This window comes from Lissotriton helveticus, chromosome 11 (genome assembly GCF_964261635.1).
Source record: "Lissotriton helveticus chromosome 11, aLisHel1.1, whole genome shotgun sequence".
Lineage (NCBI taxonomy): Eukaryota > Metazoa > Chordata > Amphibia > Caudata > Salamandridae > Lissotriton > Lissotriton helveticus.
Genome location: NC_136072.1, coordinates 268,559,598 through 268,580,781, shown reverse-complemented (window position 1 = coordinate 268,580,781; position 21,184 = coordinate 268,559,598). Strand labels below are relative to the sequence as shown.

The following is a 21,184-nucleotide window of genomic DNA, read 5'->3' as shown; positions in this document are numbered from 1 at the left end:
AACCACACCGTCAGTGCACGCTTTCACTGGGCACAAACACCACCAGCCATCAGTGCACGCTTTCACCGGGCACAAACACCACCAGCCGTCAGTGCAGGCTTCCACCAGGCACACACCACCAGCCGGCAGTGCACGCTTCCACCAGGCACACACACCACCGGCCATCAGTGCACAATTTCTACAGGCACACACACCACCACCCATCAGTGCACACATCAATTGTTAACGCATCCAAAATTAACTATTGCAGCAATCGCAGTATGGTGCACTTTACTTTTAAACATATTCATCTAAAGCGCAGCATGCCACCATTGCTACAATTCCAATCCAATCCACATAATTCCACTACACACCACATGCATACACTCCATAAGGCATGGCTAAAAGACATTGCCATTTACAATGCCATTAGCTCTTACTCAAATAAATCCGAGACCTATTGCATTTACAATGCTTGTTTGTATAAGTTATGCTTATCTTTGGGACATGTAGTTTGTTTCCCTATGTGTACCTCCTTGTTTCTATTCTAGCCCTGTTTTACAAAAGAATTGAAGCACACACCGAGATTTAGTTCAAAAAGTAATTACAAAGACCAATTAGAAAATGTGTATATAGCTTATGATTGAGTCCTTTAATACTATTTATTATTCTTTAACCCCATGGATGCTCAGCATATTCCCCTGCTGTGCTGAGAAATCGGAAATCCCACACAACATGACGAGCTGGGCTCGTCATGAGCGTGCGAGGAGGCTACTTCATGACGAGCCCAGCTCGTCATGAGCGTGGAAGGGGTTAAGAGTTGTCACGGTTTTTACTCATTTTATTCAATGTGTTTCTTAGGTGTGGCCATGTTAGGCTACTGCTCATGAAGTAACAGTAGATGTTGTACCATCCACGATAATGTGCTGCATGGCTAAACAATCAAAAGGTCCCAAAGGCGAGACCTATTGTCTATGCCAATGCTTGTTTTAGTTTTATCACAGATCCACGGATACCACTAAAAGCATTTACAGTTACTGGCCCATGGGGAGCGGTCCCTCTGGGACCCCTCCACCAAGCCTAGGTGGGCAAGGTATCCCTACCCAGACCCCTATATGTTGTTTTAACTTTTCTTCAGGCCTGGGAACTGAGCCCCCAAGTTTTAAAATGGCTGCTGCCACATCTTTATTAATGTGATGGCAGTGAGTCAGATCATATTTTTTGATCTGTTGGATCTTCATCCCTGTATAAACAACCATTTTTAAACCTTAATTTTTTTAAAATACTGAACAGATTTACACCAAATAACTTTATGAATGAAGATCTAGCTTTCTGACAAATGTGGTGTAATTCCGTTCAGCTGGTCATTGCATGGGGAAAACTTGTATTGGAACCCCCTTTTTCTCTACCTTTGCCGGATCACCCCAAAACTTTCCAGGAAGGAGTTGATTTGGGTGATGTTATTCCTGGAAGATTTTATGAAGATTCAACAAACAGCTCTAAAGTTATAAGCAAACCAAAAAAAACCCGACCAACAAAATTGAAATCCGGGTAGTATCACTGTGCCCCATCACCTTTAAAAAGAGGGCTTATTACGTAAATTCATGAAAATAAAAACATCATTGTGGCAGCAAAATACATTTCTGATCGTCACATTTAAAAATCATCACTCGGCGCGATATCATATTCTACTACAGACATATTGGATAAATATCAACGAATAATACACATAATAATACTCATATATGGGTCTGGCAAATCAACCAAAGGAATCATCGGGGTTTGCAGCTAAAAACAGATAAAATACATAATGAGGAAATGGACTTCCTTGATGTCTCTGTTAAGGTGGTGGACAGCAAACTACAAATTAGCCTTTTTAGGAACCCGCAAATCAAGATCCCTATGAGACATACTTGTGCACAGTGAAATGAATACTAGAGCAACACAAGCGAGTTGGCTTACTGCACAACAGTTTTTTTTCATGTGGCATGTGCAAAGCCTGCAAGAGCTTGCAGCTACAGGAAAAAAAAGATGTACTAATAATTCATTACATGTGGGAGTGACTATGTAGTCTATGTATTGGTATGCCCTTGTGGATACAGGTATGTGGGCAGTAATATCTGCCCAGTGAAGAAACGTATACTTGAACATTACAGGGCCATTATGATTTGTGATGCAAACTATCCAGTGGCGAGACACTGGGCAAAAATGCATAACAAAGATGCTGATTTAATGTCCTATTTTGGGATTGACAGGGTCCTGAAGAACTCATGAGGTGGAGACAGAGTAGAGACTGAGGGTGTTTGACTCAGCGTACATGGTTCTACTCGGGAGTAAATCCCCTGTGAGACTGAATGAAGATGAGGAATTACATGTCCATATTGGCTCATTTGGCAATGGATGGTTTGCCATTTAGAACATGTCTGTTATTTTTCTTCTGATTTTCCAAATTTTTCTTATTTTCAACATTTTTCTTCTATTGTCTTCAGCTTTATTAGCAACTCTCCTTTTCCACTTACTTCCAGTAGCGGCTCCTGGTAGGAGTGCTACTGGGCAGTGATGTGGGGCGGGGGAGGGGTAGGGTGGGAGGTAGTAAACACCGAAATATGGATGAATACAGGTAAGTTGACAATTAAATCAATAAAACAAATTCTGTTGTGCGCACGGCATCGCCGAAAACAAAATTAGTTTTATTGATTGTCAACTTACCTGCATTCATCCATATTCCGGTGTTTACTACCCCCCAACTTGCCCCTCTCTCGCCCCACTTCACCGCCCGGTAGCACTCCTACCAGGAGCCGCTACTGCTTACTTCTGACTGATATCTACATGACTGAATATCACTATGTCAGTGTATATTTTGTTTACATCTAAGCTGATTACTAGAGGAGGGTACGGTGCATTGTGACAGTTGTAGTGGGAAATTTGTTCATTAGTCTTTCACTGTGTTTCTGGGTGTGGACTAGCAGTGGGGATTAGGTGGCACATATTTTGAGAATGTATTTAATTTGTATAATATTATGTAATCATGTTGATTCGCCACAACAATGTTTTGACAAAACACTTAAAACTGTATGAGTGACTGAGGAGATCTTTGCAGGTTAAGAGTTACATAGTCACATGGCTGTTATTTTTCAATTTGGTGCTTATTGTTGTATGACACTTAATAATTTTATGCTCTTGCATTAATAAGTGGAAGTTAGCCACTAGACCATATCTCATCATTTATATGTATGTACAATTTATTTTGTGTGTTAAAAATGTGTTTTGCCCTTGTAACAATGATTGGAAGTTAGCCACTTGGCTACAACTTATCATCTGGATTCATGCACCAGTTTCTCTGCGTTCACACTTTATGCTAGCATATGGTTAGCAATGCGGCATGTAGCTGATAAGCCCGATGATTCCTTTGGTCGATTTGACAGACCAACATATGATTATTATTATGTATATTATTAGTTGATATTATCCAATATGTCTGTAGTACAATATGATATTGCACTGAGAGATTACTTTTAAATGTGACAATCAGAAATGTATGCCACTAATACTTTTTTCAATTTCATGACTTTACTAATAAGCCCTCTTTTTAAAGGTGATGGAGCACAGTGTATGTAAGCAGGCTGCGACGAAGCCCCTGAGGGTGTGAAACAAGTAGCCGTAAAAAAACTTTGGATTACAAATTGTGGAGTGCGAGTCTTCTTGGTAATCTTCGATACTACCTGGATTGCGATTTTGTTTGACATTACAACGGGTCCTGCACCCGTGAACTTGCACCTATCCCGCCAGATATATATATATATATATATATATATATATATATATATATATATATTCACTGAAAACCCCATAGGTTTCAGGGGCCTTATAGTTAGCTGGACATTTCACTCGTACAAAACCGTTGAAATTCCCCCGTTATAGTTAGTTCAGCTAACTATAACTCACGCGCCCACAATGCACTGCTGATGACGTCACATATTACATCACTCATGATATGGTCAGTGACATCACTCATGACATCACTGATGACATCTCAAATGACATCACTGATGACATCATCCAATGAATGTGTGTTTTTCTGATATATAATATGTTTTATATATGTATATCTCAAGGTCGATGGAAGAATAAATGGGTATATAAGTGTCTGAATGGATGATTTTTTTAAATGAAAAATTGATTGTATAACTGACTGATTAAGTGTATTTTAGTGAATACATGGGTTAGTGAGTAATGTTTAAATATATAAATATCTGTATTAGTCTCTGCATGGGTTGGTGAGTAGCTACATGAGTGTCTATATGGGTTATTACTATTATTGGCAGGGTGGGAGCCGGGAGGCTCCCACCCTGCATAGCAAACAGCAATGTCCCAGAGGTGGGCACCCCGGGACACTGCAGGATCCGGCCCTGGGGGTGGCGGTCCCCAGGGCCATGACTGGGCTCCAGGAGGGGGGGGCGCGTGACCCCCCTCCCAACATTTCCAAAGCCCCGTGGAGGTGGTGGTCCCCGGGGCTAGGGTGTCCATCACGGATCCCCCTATTTTAATATTTAGATCCCCAGGAAGTTGGCTGTCCCCGGGGTGGGTCGGGGGGCTTGAGCCCCCAAAACAGGTTTTTATTTTTTATTTTAAAATGAAACACAAGCCCCGGGGGTGGCGGTCCCCGGGGCTGCGGGGGGGGCCCTGAGGCCCTGCAAATATATTCTTAAAGCCCTGGGGGTGGCGGTCCCCGGGGCTTGGAGGGGCCTTTGAGCCCCCATCCATGTATTTTTTAAGCCAATATGATCAATTTCTAGAATTAGTCATGGATGAGTCTATGTTAAATACCACCTGGCCATGACTCAATTATTTATGATTTCTGGTCAATTTAATCAAATTTACATATGTGTTGTGTTCAAACTTATTTTGTGGAACCGTCAAAATATACTGGACGTATTACATAGATTGCAGCAAAATGCATTGGTTAACCCCCAAGACATTCTAACCATAACTAGAGCATGGTCTTAAATGTTTACGTTGCCATGACTGGGAGACGCAAATTCCCACTTAAGATAGGTTCCTGAAACAAGGCAACAGCTGTATCAAGTTTTCGTGGCTGCGGCTAAAAGACCTCTTTGGATCCTGCATGAATCTCTTTTATGAGATCAACATCTGGTGACTCGACTTCAAGCAGAAATTAACATTTTGTAATGGGAACTGAATCATCTTTCTAGGACTTCAATATGGTCTTGCAATTCTAAAGTCTAGTTTAAGAAGTCAATTTTGCTTCAAACAAAAAGGAGAGAATGAGCAAAAGTGTCTAGTGGTAGACCTGAGAATGTAGCAAAAGATGTAGAACAAGAGAGACAAAGATCTAACTGTGTATGAACAATTAACAAAGCCAAAATACAAATTGAATCAAGTAAATTCCATATGAGAGAGAAAGAACCTTGACTGCTAAGATTACATCAGAAATATTGGGGCAATGTAGAAAGGTATGGTTGTCGCTTAGAACTTCATCAATTAACTCCTGGGTCACTAGGCTTGAAGTAGTCACTAAGATAATATTGGCTTTATCAGAAGGAGCTTTGGTCATGATAACATCAGACTTTGTACCCGATTGACATCTTGGCAGAGAGGGAACTCTATCAAAATTATAACAGAGTTCCCTCCCCGCCAAGACTATGGTCCACCCTTCGATTTAAATGTGGGCAGACCATAGTTTGACGATTGCAGAGACTACTCCATCTCCACCGTGGTCATACATGTGTGGCAATTTACGGAGTACATGGCCCAGGAAATAATACTTAGCTTTTGATAGAATATCTTCGAACTTACAATAGGAAGAGAAAAAAGCTGAGATTTCAATATCACATTTGCAAACTTCAACCAAGAAAAAGGGATTTGAAATGCCCAATGCTGAGAACTATGTTGACAATTTTGCTTTAAAGATAGTTAGCTGGATGTTTATGAACAAGAAAGTGGAGTAAGAGATTTCAACTTGGCCTACCGTAGAGAGATATTTGCTGGACAGATTTCTGGTTTAGCGTGTAGCTATTTTGAGTCTATTATTAACTAGGCCTCTTTGCTATGACTTAGCTAGAGAGAGAACATGTTGAGGAGAGGATTGCTTCTCCTGAACATGATTTAACCTTGAGTTGAAGTAGGCACATCTGACATTGTTTTGAAATCCTGGCGTGAAAAGGGACTTATCATTATTAAGCCACTTTCTAAAAGGAAATCAGATTTGACCTTTTTCTGGATAAAATGGAGAGGTGAAACAACAGATAGTTTTATCAGCCTCAGAGGAATGTTTGAGCGTACAATTTATAAATCTTCTTAACAATAAATGGGTATGGTTTGATTTTAGGTATGGTATTTAAGCAGTCTGTAAGGCGACACATTATCTCTTTTATGAGATTTGAGTCAAAAGCCTATGGATGTTGACTCAAATTGTTGCGCATGCTTGTTTAATGATTTTATAGTTGACATTTATTTCAGAAATGGAACTGAATGTTACTGTATATCCCTAGCCCTAGTCTTCAGGTTGATATGTCAGTGAATTAATATCAGCAAAAAGTGTGTTTTAGAATGCAATAGATTCTGGTCAGATATGCTTAAAATACAAAAGATGAATAGGAATATATAAACACATTATATTAATTGGTGCTAAAACAGTTCCTTTTTAGAATTCAGGTATAGAATTCCATGAAAATCAATCTATCTCACTGAAAATTATGTTTTATTTAAAATTTCGGCTGATGTATTATCGCAAAGTCCACCTCCGAAAATAAGGATTGAGAAGGCTGAAATGACGGGCAAAAAATGATGTTAGTTAAGTGAGAAGGTATTAGCTATGCCAACATTGATATTTGGGTTAACAGACTTTCTATACTAGCTACCTTGGAAATAGCGTTCTCTCATAGATTTTGGAAAAGGTGATTGCATTATAATGAATGATGTCAAATTTGACTTGACAAATTGTATTTTTTAGAAAGAACCATAATCATATGTTGAAAATGTTGTTATTAAGTATGATTTAGAAAATGTGCTGATATTCTGAAATCACTCTTTGAACCGCATCTTGTGATTTATTATTTTCTAATTTACTGGGCAAAATGCATCATATCTTGTTCCTGCAAATTCGACCATTAGGCGTGTGGAATCAGTCTACCCCAAAATCACTTAGCACTGAGCAAGTGAAGCTGCATAAAAAGGTTATGGGACCTGGGATGCTGTATCCATGTTAATTTTATGCTGTCTCTTTTCCTAAGCAGATTCTCCTTGCTTTCTGACTTTGGTCATTGTTCAGAAAACTCCTAGTAACAAACTAATATCTAAAATGTAGCAAGTGATTGCATTTTCATTGTCCTTCCTGGGCCACGTGTAGATAACCAGCCTGCTCCAGGAATTAATGGCCGAGTCTGGGGACTGATAAACTGCAGATATGCACTAGAAATAAGCATTTGCAATGCAATAGGTATCACATTTGCGAGCGTTTAAGCTATTGGCATTGTATATGACAATGCCTCTTATTTATCTGTTTTGGTAATTAACACATGAACAAAAGGCATTGTAATTTACAAAGACAATAGCTCAAACGCTTGTAAATGCGAGACCTAGTTCATTTCAAAGAAACGGCCGCCTTTGTCCCGGGCTGCTTGTAAAGTGAAAGCGCGCATGGCGCACTGAATGTTGCAGGAAAGCATGTTGTGCCTGCAGTAGGAGAAACTCATTAAAGAAAATAGGGCCAGCTGTATCAAGAATAGCTTTTGAGATTCTTAAATAGCGAGTTTTACCGATATGCTATTTAAGAATCGCAAAATGCAATGTATGTAGAATTTTAAAAAAAAATGCCAATCCAAATTGCGATTTGCTATTAAGGAATACCTTCCCATTCATTCATATGTGTCTAGAGGCCCATAGGAATAAATAGGATTGCATTCGCAATTTGCTAGTACCAAACAGGTACTCGCAAATTGCGCATGCAATTTCAAGGGTACAAGGGTGCTAAAAGGACACCCTGTTGCACCCATGAAATATGCATGTGTACACATGTGGCGCACACACATGCCCTAAGGGCATGTATGTGCGCCACATGCCACTTAGAAAAATGCTGAAAAGTGCATTTTTAAAGGAATTTGCAACTTTTGGTGGTAGTTTGCAATTCCTTAAAGCTAGGTCGCAATTTTTTCTTGCTTCCTGCATTGCATTTAAGGAATCGCAAATTGTGATTCTCTAAATGCATTCGCAAAATAGGTAATCACAAAAATTGTGATTACCTATTTTGTTGATGCCTTTTGGGATGATGCATCCCAAAAGGCTTTTTCCCGTTCTCAAACTGGCCGATTCTGCAAAACGGCCCATTTGCGAACGGGAAAACGCTTTATACATCCGGCCCATAGTGCTTACAGACTAAATAAGACATACCGTGTAACAACAGAAGTAAAAGGGCTAGTCCTCATGGGAGGTTACAAATGAAGACAAGGCGGTGATAAGGAGGGACTAACAAGCCTATTAACGAATCAGAAGCCAGCATTTACAAAGGACAATGACACAAGTCAATGAAAAATATGGGTGAACAGTCCATACTCGAATACAGCATGCCTTGCAGAGTGGCGCATGAGCTGCCCAGGCTCGAACTAAAAACAGAGTGCTGATAAGGGTACAAATTAGGTAATTCAGCCTCTCTTGCCTCTTTTGGAGAATGTCAGAAAGGTGGTAATCATTTATATGTGTATCTGTTGTATTTAATTTTTTGTAATGAGCCTCTTTTCATGCACTTCATACAATTTTTCTATTTAAAAATTATGTGGGTTTACTTTTTTGAAACTAGGGCAATACAATTTCAGAGCCTGGGAAATCTGTGCCGAATAGAAAACCCTCTTGAAGTACAGTTCGAGCTTGTTATTCCCCATGTAAAGCTAAGTTTGCAGAGAGCATGTGATAAGTGGTAATACAATTATCGAATCGTGGCAATACCACGTATTTCCTGAGCATTGTTTTAGGAAACGATTTTATTTGATTTGTATAGACAAATGAAAGAGTACACTGGCAGTTCCACTTGTCAGTGCAAACGGTTGTTTATTTATGATTCATTAAGGCCGTTATTGGGTCCACAGGCTCACTACCTCCCCCATGTATACCCTGCTAAGGTCTCCATATTGCCACTCGGGTTCTGGACTGTGGGGGCACAGAGTACAGTTACCCTTTGTTGACAAAAGTCCTCTCCAATCTCAACATTTCTCAATAAGGGCGTTTGTGTTCAGAGATCAGGAGAGGTACACTTTGCAAACTAATAAAAGTGATGTTGGACTCCATTAGAAATCTGTTCGCCACAAAGGTCAGGTTGAAGCTCAGAGAAATGAAAAAAATACTCGCAAGTCTATGAACCCCATTTTCCCTGCTGAAGGCTGCTTTTAAAGCCAGTACATGAGAGGAAACTTCTGCGAATGCTTGAGAGGACAAAAAAAGCCCTAACATATCCGTCCCTTATTATTTTCAGATATCTGCAGATATTGCCTGTGGAAACGCCAGCTCCAACAGCTCTTCGGGAGGACGGCTCATCTCTTTTGAAGTTCCTCAGAACACATCAATAAAGTGAGCACAGACTGTTGATTGCAAGTAACAGGCTGTCTGTGCAGTTTGTCTGTCTTGTTTTTTTTTCACCTTTACTGTATCTTTTCATCTTTCTTTTCATCTCGCTCCCAGTTGTACTGTGTTGCAGCTGCTCCCTAGACACATCTAAATTACTCCCATCTCTCTGTTATTGCGTCATGTAGCATCAATGTCATGTCCACTTATCCTGAAGCTAAATATTTCCTTTCAATGTTCATTTATTTTTCGTTATGAGACTTGAAAGTTCTGGGTATGAGCTCGTCCTGTAAACATGGCGGCGAGGCCTGCTCAGGTAAAGCCATTACCGTCCGCCATTTCCCCAGATGGGAAACATTGTTTCCAGTGGTGATTCAGGCCTCTTCCTTAGAAATAAGAAAGCTGCTACAGACATCTTGAAGAGTTACCGGGAGATACATGATCCCTGGATAGTATAGGTATTACCAGAGCGCGTCCGGTAGTCCAATTTCCAATAATGATGGGATGTGCAAACAAAGTATATTAATACTATTACCAGACTTTTTTTTTTACGGTTAACTACAAGTACATGATCTGGGCTTGGGAATCACTGAACAGAAACTGCCGTCATATTAGCTGCGTAGACCGTGAATACTTTGTTCCCCATTTCATTCGGAATCATTTTACCTTATTTCTCTTCCACCACAAAGACGATAGGCCAGCGGTTCTAAACCTTTTGACTTCTGTGGACTCCAACTGAATCATCTCTGGAATCTGGGAACCCCTAACTGAGTCTAGTTCCAAAACTTTATTCGGTTTTAAAAAATAGAAAACCATAAAAGATTACAGAGCTCATAAAAAGAAACAGGGCATATCTAATTCCTAGGCATTCTAAGCGACAATCCCATTGTATACATAAAAAAATATTTAACTGCCTTATATAAAAATTATTAAAAGACACAGTATTATTATTACAATGTGGAATGGGCCATCCAATTATTAAAAGAAAATACCAGCATTATAGATAAGTTAAATAACCAGTTAAAAGGACCATACGGCCACAGCACTGTATTACACAGAAGGAAAAAAACAGGCGTCATTTAAAAGTTAATTTTCCATACATTTTCTGTATTTCAATGAACATTTCAAGAAACCAACCACAAAGGGGATGCATTCAGGCTTTAACATTTGTAAAAAATAAAGGCGGGGCGTGGTTTGGAAAAATTTAGTTTTAAAAGTGATTTTAAAAAGAACCTCTGGTGAGCATCATAAAAGCTACAAAAGAACATAAAGTGCAGCAGGTCCTGAGTCATTATTCGCAGCTGGGAACCCCCGACCGTTTAAATTTCTATGATTTGAACTTCAAAACAATACACAAAAATACAAAAGCAAGTATACACAAACAAATTCTCAAATACGGAATTTAGTTCCCATTTTCACTTTTCCTTCTTTATTTGTATGTACTTTATTAATATTTGTGTATTCATTTTAATGTTACTTAATTTGGTAATACAGCCGCAGACCCCCTGAGCAGGCTTCGCGGACCTCCAGGGATCCTCAGACCATAGGTTAAGATCCATTGCATTAACCCATGTTTAAATCAGACTCATAAACACTGCCACTGTTTCTTATAATTCATAGTGAGAACCATATTAGTATCTAAATCAGCATGTTCAATTTTTTGCCTGTAAGATAACCATGCTATTGCATTATTTTTTTTAATCATGAGACAGTCCCTAAAAGTGTTAAGAGTGGGCTTGACATCATGGTAGTACATAAGGCAAGCAATAGTCTCTGTGACGTGGCGGCCCTCTGGTAGATATTCTCCCAAGTCAAGGGCTTCCACTGGTGTGGTCTGCAAGGAGTGTCTGTGGAAACCCCATGGTGTCTCCACCTCTAAATGAGATGGAGGAACCACATATTTGTAAGGTGGTTGAACCTGCTCTGCCAAACTCTAAATGAATCCTTAAATCTCACAACTACAACCAATTCACACTGTTGCATGTCATTTCATTAAATCATAACAAAATAAATATATTAAGTAACATTTATCCTGTATTATGACATGCATTTTTAAAAGGCTTTAGTTAATTAAATATTTGCCAGATTTCCCAATATTTTGCCATCGCTCTTCACATTCTAATTCCCAAAATGTTGTAATATATGACAAACATTAATTAGAAATATTTGTTTTTGGAAATAACATAGTAGCAAAAATTAATTTTCTATCTCCTTGAGGAGCCCCAGATTTTTATAAGCTAGATGGGTGGTCTCCGGATTCTTCAAATATTGAACTCATTATAACTACTTGAATGAAAAACAACACATCAGCATGTTTTGATCTTGCTACCCTGTGAAACATATGCACTTAATTCATCTTGGGTGATATCTTGGGCCACTGAAATTTGAATATATTCCCATTTTTCCAAATTACACAGGATGAGATGGAGAATGTGCATTTTTGGCTTAATTATATCTTTATAACCACTAAATGTATAATTCCGTGCAGTTCTCTTTAGGAATAAATCCGGTGCATTTTAAATGATGGAAATTGATTTATCAACATACTCCTTGAGGTGTGTGTGTGTGTGGGTGGGTCTATATATTCAAAGGTAAATATTTTCAAATCCTGTAGCAATGTTGTCATTTTTGCAAGATCAAAATCCGTCTGCCACACCTTAAAAGAAATGCAAACAGGAAGCAAAATGCTCAGCACACGCGGTTATTGCGTTTTTAGGTTGTGGAAGTGAGAACTACGAACTGTGGGGCTTAATTGTAAGAGATTTTGGCGCCAGAGCGTCACTCTTAAACATGCTCCGCCGACGCAATCATATCAATTAGACCATGCAAATTCACTCTGTGTGGCTCTGCATATCCTCATAAATATGGAGTAAGACAGAGGAGCGCAAGCCTTACTCTGCATCATAGAGGCGCTCCATGGGCGTGTCAGTCAATTTGCCCACGCAACACCCATGAATTTTGATGCTGCCTCAGATATAAATGAATACGTAAACCTGATGCAGTGCCAAAACCTTACGCCACCCCACAGCAGGAGTAAAGAGGAGAAATGTTTGTAATTCTCCTAGTTTTTTTCTCTTTCCCTGCATTCTGCAGCACGCATTGAAAGAGGAAAACGTCTTTCGGGATTGTGTTTGTGCAAGAAAGCTCCCTTCCTGCACAAAACAATCGTGCCTACAACTGAGGCACACTGGCACCAAGGTGCAAGGGTGCCTGAGTTGGCGGTAGTCAGCAAATTGTGCACCAGCGCAGGGAGCAGGGACAAAAATGCACCATATTTCATAAATATGGGGCATTCCTGCCCTTTCACATTGGTATAAGGCATCGCATCAAGAAGATTTGTGGTGCTGCCCAATGCCAACTCCTCATAAATTAGGCCCTGTGTGTGCAGTTCTCAGTGTGAAAACTGTGTATGTGTTTGTGGTTCAGCTCTGCCAGAGGCCTATCAATGTAATTATCTTAATGCAGTTACCATTAAGGTAATTACTTTTTTCAGCCCTTGGCTTTGCTGGGCTTCGGCTAATGCTTTTCTTTTAGTCTTTGGAGCACAGCTGATATTGCTATGCAAGAGGTAAGAGAAGGAATTTTTCACCTATTCTGGTTTTCAGACGAATATTTTACCGACCCCAACTCCTGCACACCTGCAGCCACTGGACCCCCCCAAATGTGGCACACTGATGGGATTTTGAACATCCTGTTAGCCCATCATGACGAATCCAAATACAGGTCTTAATGTACATGTATTTTTTATTCTAATCATGAGTCGATTGTGCAAGTATACTCGTTCTAGACGGAAAATCCATTAAAAATACAAATGTCCATTACAAGTAATTTCATCTCTCAGCCTGAAACTCTTCTTCAATGGCAGCTCACTGAAGCATTGTAACTGATAGCAATAAAGCTTCTTTTGATCTGGTATCCAGTGCTTCCTAGGCCTCCATGTGTGGGCAGAGAAGTCAATGAAGCAATACAAGAAAAGATCCTGCATATGGTCACTGATTCTACTTATCTAGGACATCAGCCACTGGCTAGTTGGTCAGATATAGTATGTTGATTGACCCAAGATCTGACAAGTGTCTCATTCTGACTTGTGATAGGTTCCACTGTGAAGTTTGGTCTTTATCACTGTACATAGAATCTCTAGTCTGTTTTTGCAAAATGGCAGCATTGAATAGACTGTTCAGAACTCCCCACACTGGAATGAAAGCTCATTATTGTTACAGAGCCTGTTCTTGACATTCATAATTGCCCCTGGTGTCATACCCCTCTTATTGTGCTCTTCCTTTCACAATAGTATCATTATATTTCTCTCAGTGACCACGTGCCTTTCCATACTGGGAGCTGTGGCCACTCATTGTCCCTGGAAAGATACACCACACTCTCTATGGCGGGTAGTTTCTCTTTCCCTGCATGGATAACCACTTACAACGTTATATGGCCTGTCTGTACTTCTTCTACCTGCTTGGGCATGCATGCTAATGCACAACTTGCCTTTTCTCTAAAATACTAGCTTCACCCGATGAATGCCACACATCATGGCTCCGCAGGCACAACTTGGATCCTAGAGTGTAAAGCATTACTGTCCCTTCACCATCACTGGCCGGTTTTTTGCAAGACCCTTTCAGCTTTCTTTTCAGGAATAGCTTCAATTTCACAATGGGAGAATCTGTTTCCTACTGTAGAAGCTTTTGTCTATGTTATGAAAGGGAGTGATCAAGGAATTATTCCTCAGCCTTATTCAAATTTCTTTAGCCTCCTCTTCTTCATCAGAAAAAGAAAAGATGGTCGATATTGAGTGGTAAATCTGAGGAACCAGAAGGAGGTGTGGTAGTAGTACACATTTGAGCACTTACTTTCGCTGTCTTACCAATATATTCTCATGGTATAAAGTGCAATGTGGGGGAAGACCTTCTGAGCCCCAGCTGAAGTGGCCGACTTTACGTGTTTGGTCAGCTGACAATCAATCCACATGCAAATCAACAGATCTGTCCATAAGTGAGTAATGCCCAGGACACACCAGAAGAGTGCTGAGCATGGTTGATGTGATAGTAATAGGAGTAGTGTGGGAATTAGCGGCTATATGGGTGTTTCATGCACTAGTCTTCCAGTTTGCAGGAAGACATGAGTGTGTTCTTCAAGCAGGATTGGTAAGCAGCAGTGCAGCCTGTGCTGTGCCCTCAGCCTCCAATATACGTCTCCACTTTCCTTCTGTGGGCGGTAGATTGTGGAAGGAAACAGCATGCTTTTATACTGTGGAGGAAATTTGTTTAGAAGGTAGATTCAATGAGCCCTAGGTGTTAAAGCCATTGGCCGTAAGTCAGAATTGAGTGGTTAATTTTGATAAGTCCTTTGTTAATTTCAAAGTGTTTTTCACTGCATCTTAATTTGATGGCCATGTCAGAATTTTAAGGTGCCATTTTGAGAAGTTGGCCTGGCATATGCTGTTCACTATTCTAGTGGGCACCTTGCACCAGCTCAAACGACCCTTATTGATGGTAGGTTAAAGACAACCTTTACAGAAAGCTATCCTAGTGGTAGCTGTGGAGAGCTGCCTTCAGGCTAAGTCTTGGTGGAATGTAAAGCAGCTTGTTTTACCAGTCTATAATCTCGTGAATGACCAAATGAAAGGAGAACCACACCAGGTATATATATAAAATAGATGTATTTATTCTAAACACATCCCACTAGTCTCTTTATGAGGCTAGAGGCAAAAATACATACAGTAAAATTAATAGCACACAGTAAATTAGCACAATATAGGTTGAGCCCTAGGGGCGTACCAAACCATATATTAAGGAAGTGGTATAAGAACCATGACTTGACTAGACACAAGGCCTAGAGCCTGTAGAATCACTGGGGCCACAAGGAACCACCCAAGGTAGTGACACAGGGGACCCACGGAGGACGCGTGCAGTGTGAGAACACAGCCACAGGACGCCATTAGCTTCTATGGGGAAAGTCGCGGTTGGAAATTTAAAGATAAAGGACACTTAGGAGAGGACTTTGAGCAAACCCCTTTAGACTTAAGGGGTTCTAGAGTCAACACCCACGGGAGCACCGGAGTACTCGAGTTACCTGACCCAGGGAAGCCGGGTGCATAGGTGTCTTTTGTTGTCGGTAATCGTCGTCGTTTCCAATGGCGATCTGCTGCAAAGTGCTGCTGCCGTCGCAGAGGAAAGTGTCCGGGGTGATCCAAGCCTGGTTCAAAGCTGAGAAGAACCTGAAAGCAGAGGGAACAGAGTCTGGGTCACTTGCCAGTGACCAGGAGCACGATAGTGGAATGCCCACCGATGTCGGGTGATTTCAAGTGAAGAAGGTAAAGCTTGACTCTTCAGCCACGAGGACCAGGAGGTGTTGATGACAACCAGGATCTGGAATCGAGCTGTCCCACAAAGGATGTCGAGTGCTGCGATGTTGGTGCCCGGATTGGACCCAACAAGCCTTGGCAACAGCAACCCATGTAGGAATCAAAGAAATGCTTCGGTGCAGACCAGCAAGGTCTGAGGTACTCACCACATGGTGGAGAGTCAGGGTTTGTCAGGAGCAACCAGGGAAGCCCAAGGAAAATCAGAGTTGCCTTCACAGGGACTCACCAGTTGAAGGACCGGGGATCGCGAAGGAGCCTCAAGCTGAAATGCAAGAAGCAGGCTCACGGAACACTCATGGAGTGTAGTCCCACAATCTTTGTTGCAGATGGTGCTTAGAGCTTGGACTACAAGTAGCTCAAAGCACAACTTCAAGAGTTGTCGAAAAGTCAATGCACTAGGAAATGTGCACGGTGTCCAGGAGTTCAGGTTCCACATCACTCGTGAGGGTTGCGAGTCTCAGCTTTGCTGGGGACTCGGGTCAGCGTCTGAGAAGTCTGGAAATCTTCTTCCTGGGCTGCAATTACTTCGGAGTCCGACGGGAGCTTCGGAGATGCAGGCAAATGCTTTGTTGGTGCCTGCCAAGCAGGGGAGTCACTCCTTGACCCTAAGGGAGATTCTTCCATCCTCTAGTCTTTAGTAGAGCGTTGAAGTTCCAGGATTCCGTTTCAGAGTTTCGTCCAGGTGTAATCTAAAGTCCTGTTGCCAGGGGTTCCTTACTTATACTAAAGAAAGGGGTTGGACATACTCTGGGGACCCACCTATGGGAGGGTCTAGAAAGAGGGGTTGCTACACAGTTTCCTTTGTCCAGTTTCACACCAGAGCAGGGGCTGGTAGCCGCTACAACCGGTTTGAACTGGTCTATGCACAGGGACAGCAAATGTGACCCCAGTGCAGACTTTCAAAGCCCTCATGGAGTGCACCCACCCAGCCCCAATACACTAAAGCCTGTGTGGGAGGTGGTTACACCTCCCTGTGACAGGAAATCTCTTGCCCAGGCCTCCCCTGCCAAAGTTTCGGTCAGCAGTAAGAGGCCAGACTCGTGTCTGTGGCTGCAGCATCCATTTTGTGATGCCAGAGCTCTTTTAAACTATTACCCGGTAGACCAGTGTGTACATGTCTCTCCCTCTAGAAGGGTGAAAGGGTAGGATTCCAAAGTGTTTGACACCAAACACAACATGCAGCCATTCCAAAGTTAGCATTTACTCCGAGGTTATAATGCACTTAAGAGTATATGGTCTGGCTGCATCACAGAACAGCCTCAGAGAATAGATTCCGAAAGCTGCTGAGGGGTTCTGCTCATGCATGGGCACCCTCTCACACGAAACCAAGCACGCTGCCTTCGGGATTGATAAGGCCTGCCATAGGGGTGACTGATAGGTTTCTATGTGCAGTGATTTAAGGTAGATAGAGGTAACCTATATCTTAGTAAGGGGTGCATGCACCACCTTATCCAGGCTGTAGTAGCAGTCCTGTGGTGTCATTTTGAAAGGCTTCCCAAGGGTGGCATAATACATGCTGCAGCCCCTGGTAGGCCTCTGGGGTACCTATGCCCTTAGTACCTAGTGTACCATATACTAGGGACTCACAAGGGTACCCCAGTAACCAAACTGGAGTATACCTATAGTACATGCAATCAATTTACAGAGGAAGCAGCTAGGCTGGGGTCCTGGATAGCAGGGCCCCTGCCAGACTAAAGTCGAAAAACAGTGAAACACCAGTAAAAAGTGGGGGTAACCATAGTAAGCAGATCCTACTCTCCTACAGCCATGCATTAAGCCTTTATGAATCCATCTTTGCCCCACTTCCATCGATATCACTGTCAGTGAAAGTCCCAACATCCTCCCTGTTAGTTACAACATTTTTTGGGTCATGATTGTATCCACGAATTGTGAATATTGCCTAACATTTTAATTCCTCAGTCATCATACATCTATCAGGATGTTTTGTTGCTTCTCTTCTTGAAAGTTTTAAGTCTCCCATAAAACTGATCATGTTGTGTTAACGCTTTTGTAACTAAATAGTTTAAGTTTATCTTTGGCCGGATTGCTTCGTTTTCAACTTTGACCCATCAATAACATGTAGTTAGCACATGCTTGTTTTCACACACACCTTTAACTGGACCTTTACCTGTTTATCGTGTTACTGTTTTTTGTTGTCCTTGTTAATTTCTTGCATGCCTTGCCTTAAAGCCTTTAGTGCACCTCAATGTGTCTATTGCGGGATTTTAACATTACAAAACATTGGGTAGGTTCTATTAATTCCTAATTCTCTTCCACTCTTGGCCCAGCTGTGCCTTTATCACTTTGCAGATGCCATATTAGATGTTAGTTAGAAGTGTGGAACTACACATTTTAAATGTTTGAAAACACAATCCCGTAAAAGCACATACAGGAGAGGAATTTGCTATCTAATTGAGGTGGTGGTCACACCACAGCACATACCTTAAAATAGCCAGCAAAAAGAAAGCTCCTTAAGAAACTATTGTGGGTTCCACAACTTATCTAAGAAAAATACCAAAATCATGCATATTCTTACATAGTTATACTCCTATGTATTGTGGTGGGTCAAGAATGAATGTGCTCAACTTGAACAAATCACTGTATGGTTATGAAGAGCCACTGGACCATACACCTTTTCTAACAAAACTCACAATGACACCTAAACAAAAGACTTCCAGAGGCAGAATTAACAATGTTAAATAATTGTAGTCTAATTTAGCAGGACAGTACTTAGTTACGCAGAACAATTATAAACATGTGAGTCCTATACCTCTTCATAACGGTAATTGCACCACATTAGGATGCTTAATGAGAATGTGCCTTGATGGCTCTGAATATAGAAAAAGGAATTCCTTAAAGGTGGGTTTCATCACAGGGTGAGCTGGGGTTGGTGAGTCGCAGTGATGCAAGAATTTAAACATTATATTCCAGAAGCAGAAAGCAGGAAAGAATTCTGGTAAAACAATTTATAATGTAACCACCGAAAAGCCTTGGCATATGAAGAGGCATATGGGGATGTTAGAAGCTCGTTAGAGCTAGGAAAAATTGGAAACCTGATCTAATCACAAACGGTGGAAATTATGCTCCTGAAATGATAGTTAGCTATATCTTGTCCAACCTGCAATGTAATGGTGAATCTGGAACAGGACTATGCTGTAGTTGTTCTCACATTGGATCTTTTGAGTTTTTTGTGCAGGACATTGGCGTGGTTTGACCAAACTACTATGTAGGTTTTGGCTGAGAGAATGGGTTGTGGTGGAGTGCACATAAACCCTTGGTTTTTGTATATCAAGAAATCTATTAATTATATTGGTCTCATTGTGCAGAGGTATTCACCGTGATTGGTATCTACTGGGTAAAGTACAGCAGATAGTGAAGCTTTCTGTTGCAGAGCACTGTCAATGTGATTGAACAGGTCTGGGAAGGTATTATTGCACTGGTAGTTTGACAATTGTGCCAACATTGCACTTTGAGCGTGGACTAACAGGAAATTTGCTTTAGAAAGATCACAATCTACTAACAAAATTGGGATTTAGTACTGTTCCTCTAAGTAGTCTGATAGTTATGCACCCATCACAATTGTCCCGTGAATTTCGATCCCTCCGTAAACCCATATTTTCACAGATATCAGAATTCCAAGTAATGACAAATTTACCACCAGGTAGTTATCAGGTATGATAAAGTATACACCCCTGGAATTTTCTACAAGTTAATTCCATGTGGTCAATCTTGCCTAAGTGTACCACGAGAACCAAGAGAAGATTCCCGGTAATAACTGGGACATGTGGAAATGAGTAGAAGAGACACTGAAATCTGCATGTGATGCCCCATTTTTGAGTGTCAATTTGGATGTATTTACCAAGCCCAAAAAAGGCCTAACATGTGGTATTGATATTTGTCAGGGTCCATTACTATCGCATATCTTTCACCCCACTTGCAATTGGGGCTTTATTTGGAAATGAGGTTCCCTCCATGGAAATATGTGATGAATGCCCTCAAGAATTAATAGAGTTAATGTTACGTTTCTGTGTTTGGCATTGTGGGGATTTGGGTGTATTATATGGTTGTGCAACCCTACTGTGTAATAAAATCGCAAAAACTGTTTTGGGGCCAGTGAGGCTGATTTGCAAAACCTTCAGCTCAACCGTGGGTAGCTATGGCTTCGAGCAGCAAGGCTTAAAAAAAGGAACTAGTGAAAAACATTTAACAGTACCAAACAATGAAATAAGAAAGCCACTCAACACGTAAGAAATCCAACACCAATTTATAAAAATAGACTATATTCTTATGAATTTTTAGAGTCCAAGGTAAACAAAATCCACAGGAGTGTTACAGAATTTTAAGGAAACTTACATCTCAGTTTAACTGCAAACTGGCACTGGTAACTGTAACAACTGGAAACTTTTGAAAAACTTGTTATAGTTGTGTTTGACTACTCTGGACGACTTGGGCAGCCAAATCTGACAGGCAGGAAGTCTGCAGGACCAGTAAGGACAGCTACTTGGCCACAAAAGCATTTTCCGTTCAGTTCCCAACTTTACAGAACAACTGCCATATACTTTGATGGAGTGGTCGTGGTGCTGCGAATGCTGGAGATGGAAGTCACTCTGGGTGCTGTGCAGTCAAAGTGGATGTCTTTGAGGTATTCCTTGGTCAATGGGCCTCAGAAAGTCCATTTTGAGCTAGTAGAAAGCCAGCTGTGGCTGGGCTACTAGTTTCCGTGCACAGCGCCCCCAGCGATATCCTTTGGTGGAGGCTGGTTTGGCGACCAGTCTGAACTCAATTGACACTCCCAGACTCAGGTGCAACTTTTTTGGCTGTCTCTTGGCAGCCGTCAGTGCTGATTCTCCAGAAGTCGCGACTGACGTGCCGAGTTTAGCTACTTCAGCTTTGATGGCCCTGGTGCTGGTTCCAAAGGGTCAGCTGGCTGACCGTTGGAGTGACTTCTTTGATCTGGGACTTGGGAGACAGTAACAGTCCTTTCAACGCTAGCCCAAGGTGTGACAGGTGCAGTCCAGTAGACGGTGGGGCCTACCTTACCATGTCCTGGGGTCAGGCAGGGCAGTCCTACTTCAGTTCTTTCTCCAGTTCCAGCGTGATCTGTGGTGCGGGTCCCAGGTGTGCCTTATTTATGCCAAGTAGGTGCCCTGGGGGAATGATGCTATTACTAACCAATGGTCTACCATGTCCCCTTCTGCTCTTTGGCGTCTTTCCGGCTATGTGTGGCATTTAGCAATCCTAGAGTGAACTATTTTGCCCACTCTTAGG

General features: G+C 41.4%; 1 protein-coding gene across 1 annotated transcript in view; it reads left to right on the top strand.

The window, feature by feature from the left end:
* Window positions 1-21,184, top strand: part of DNER (delta/notch like EGF repeat containing) — a 1,147,135-nt gene that overhangs the window by 430,644 nt on the left and 695,307 nt on the right. The window contains exon 3 of the mRNA XM_078668148.1: window positions 9,464-9,558. Coding sequence (XP_078524274.1) covers window positions 9,464-9,558 — 95 coding nt within the window. The remainder of the gene's footprint in view (window positions 1-9,463; window positions 9,559-21,184) is intronic.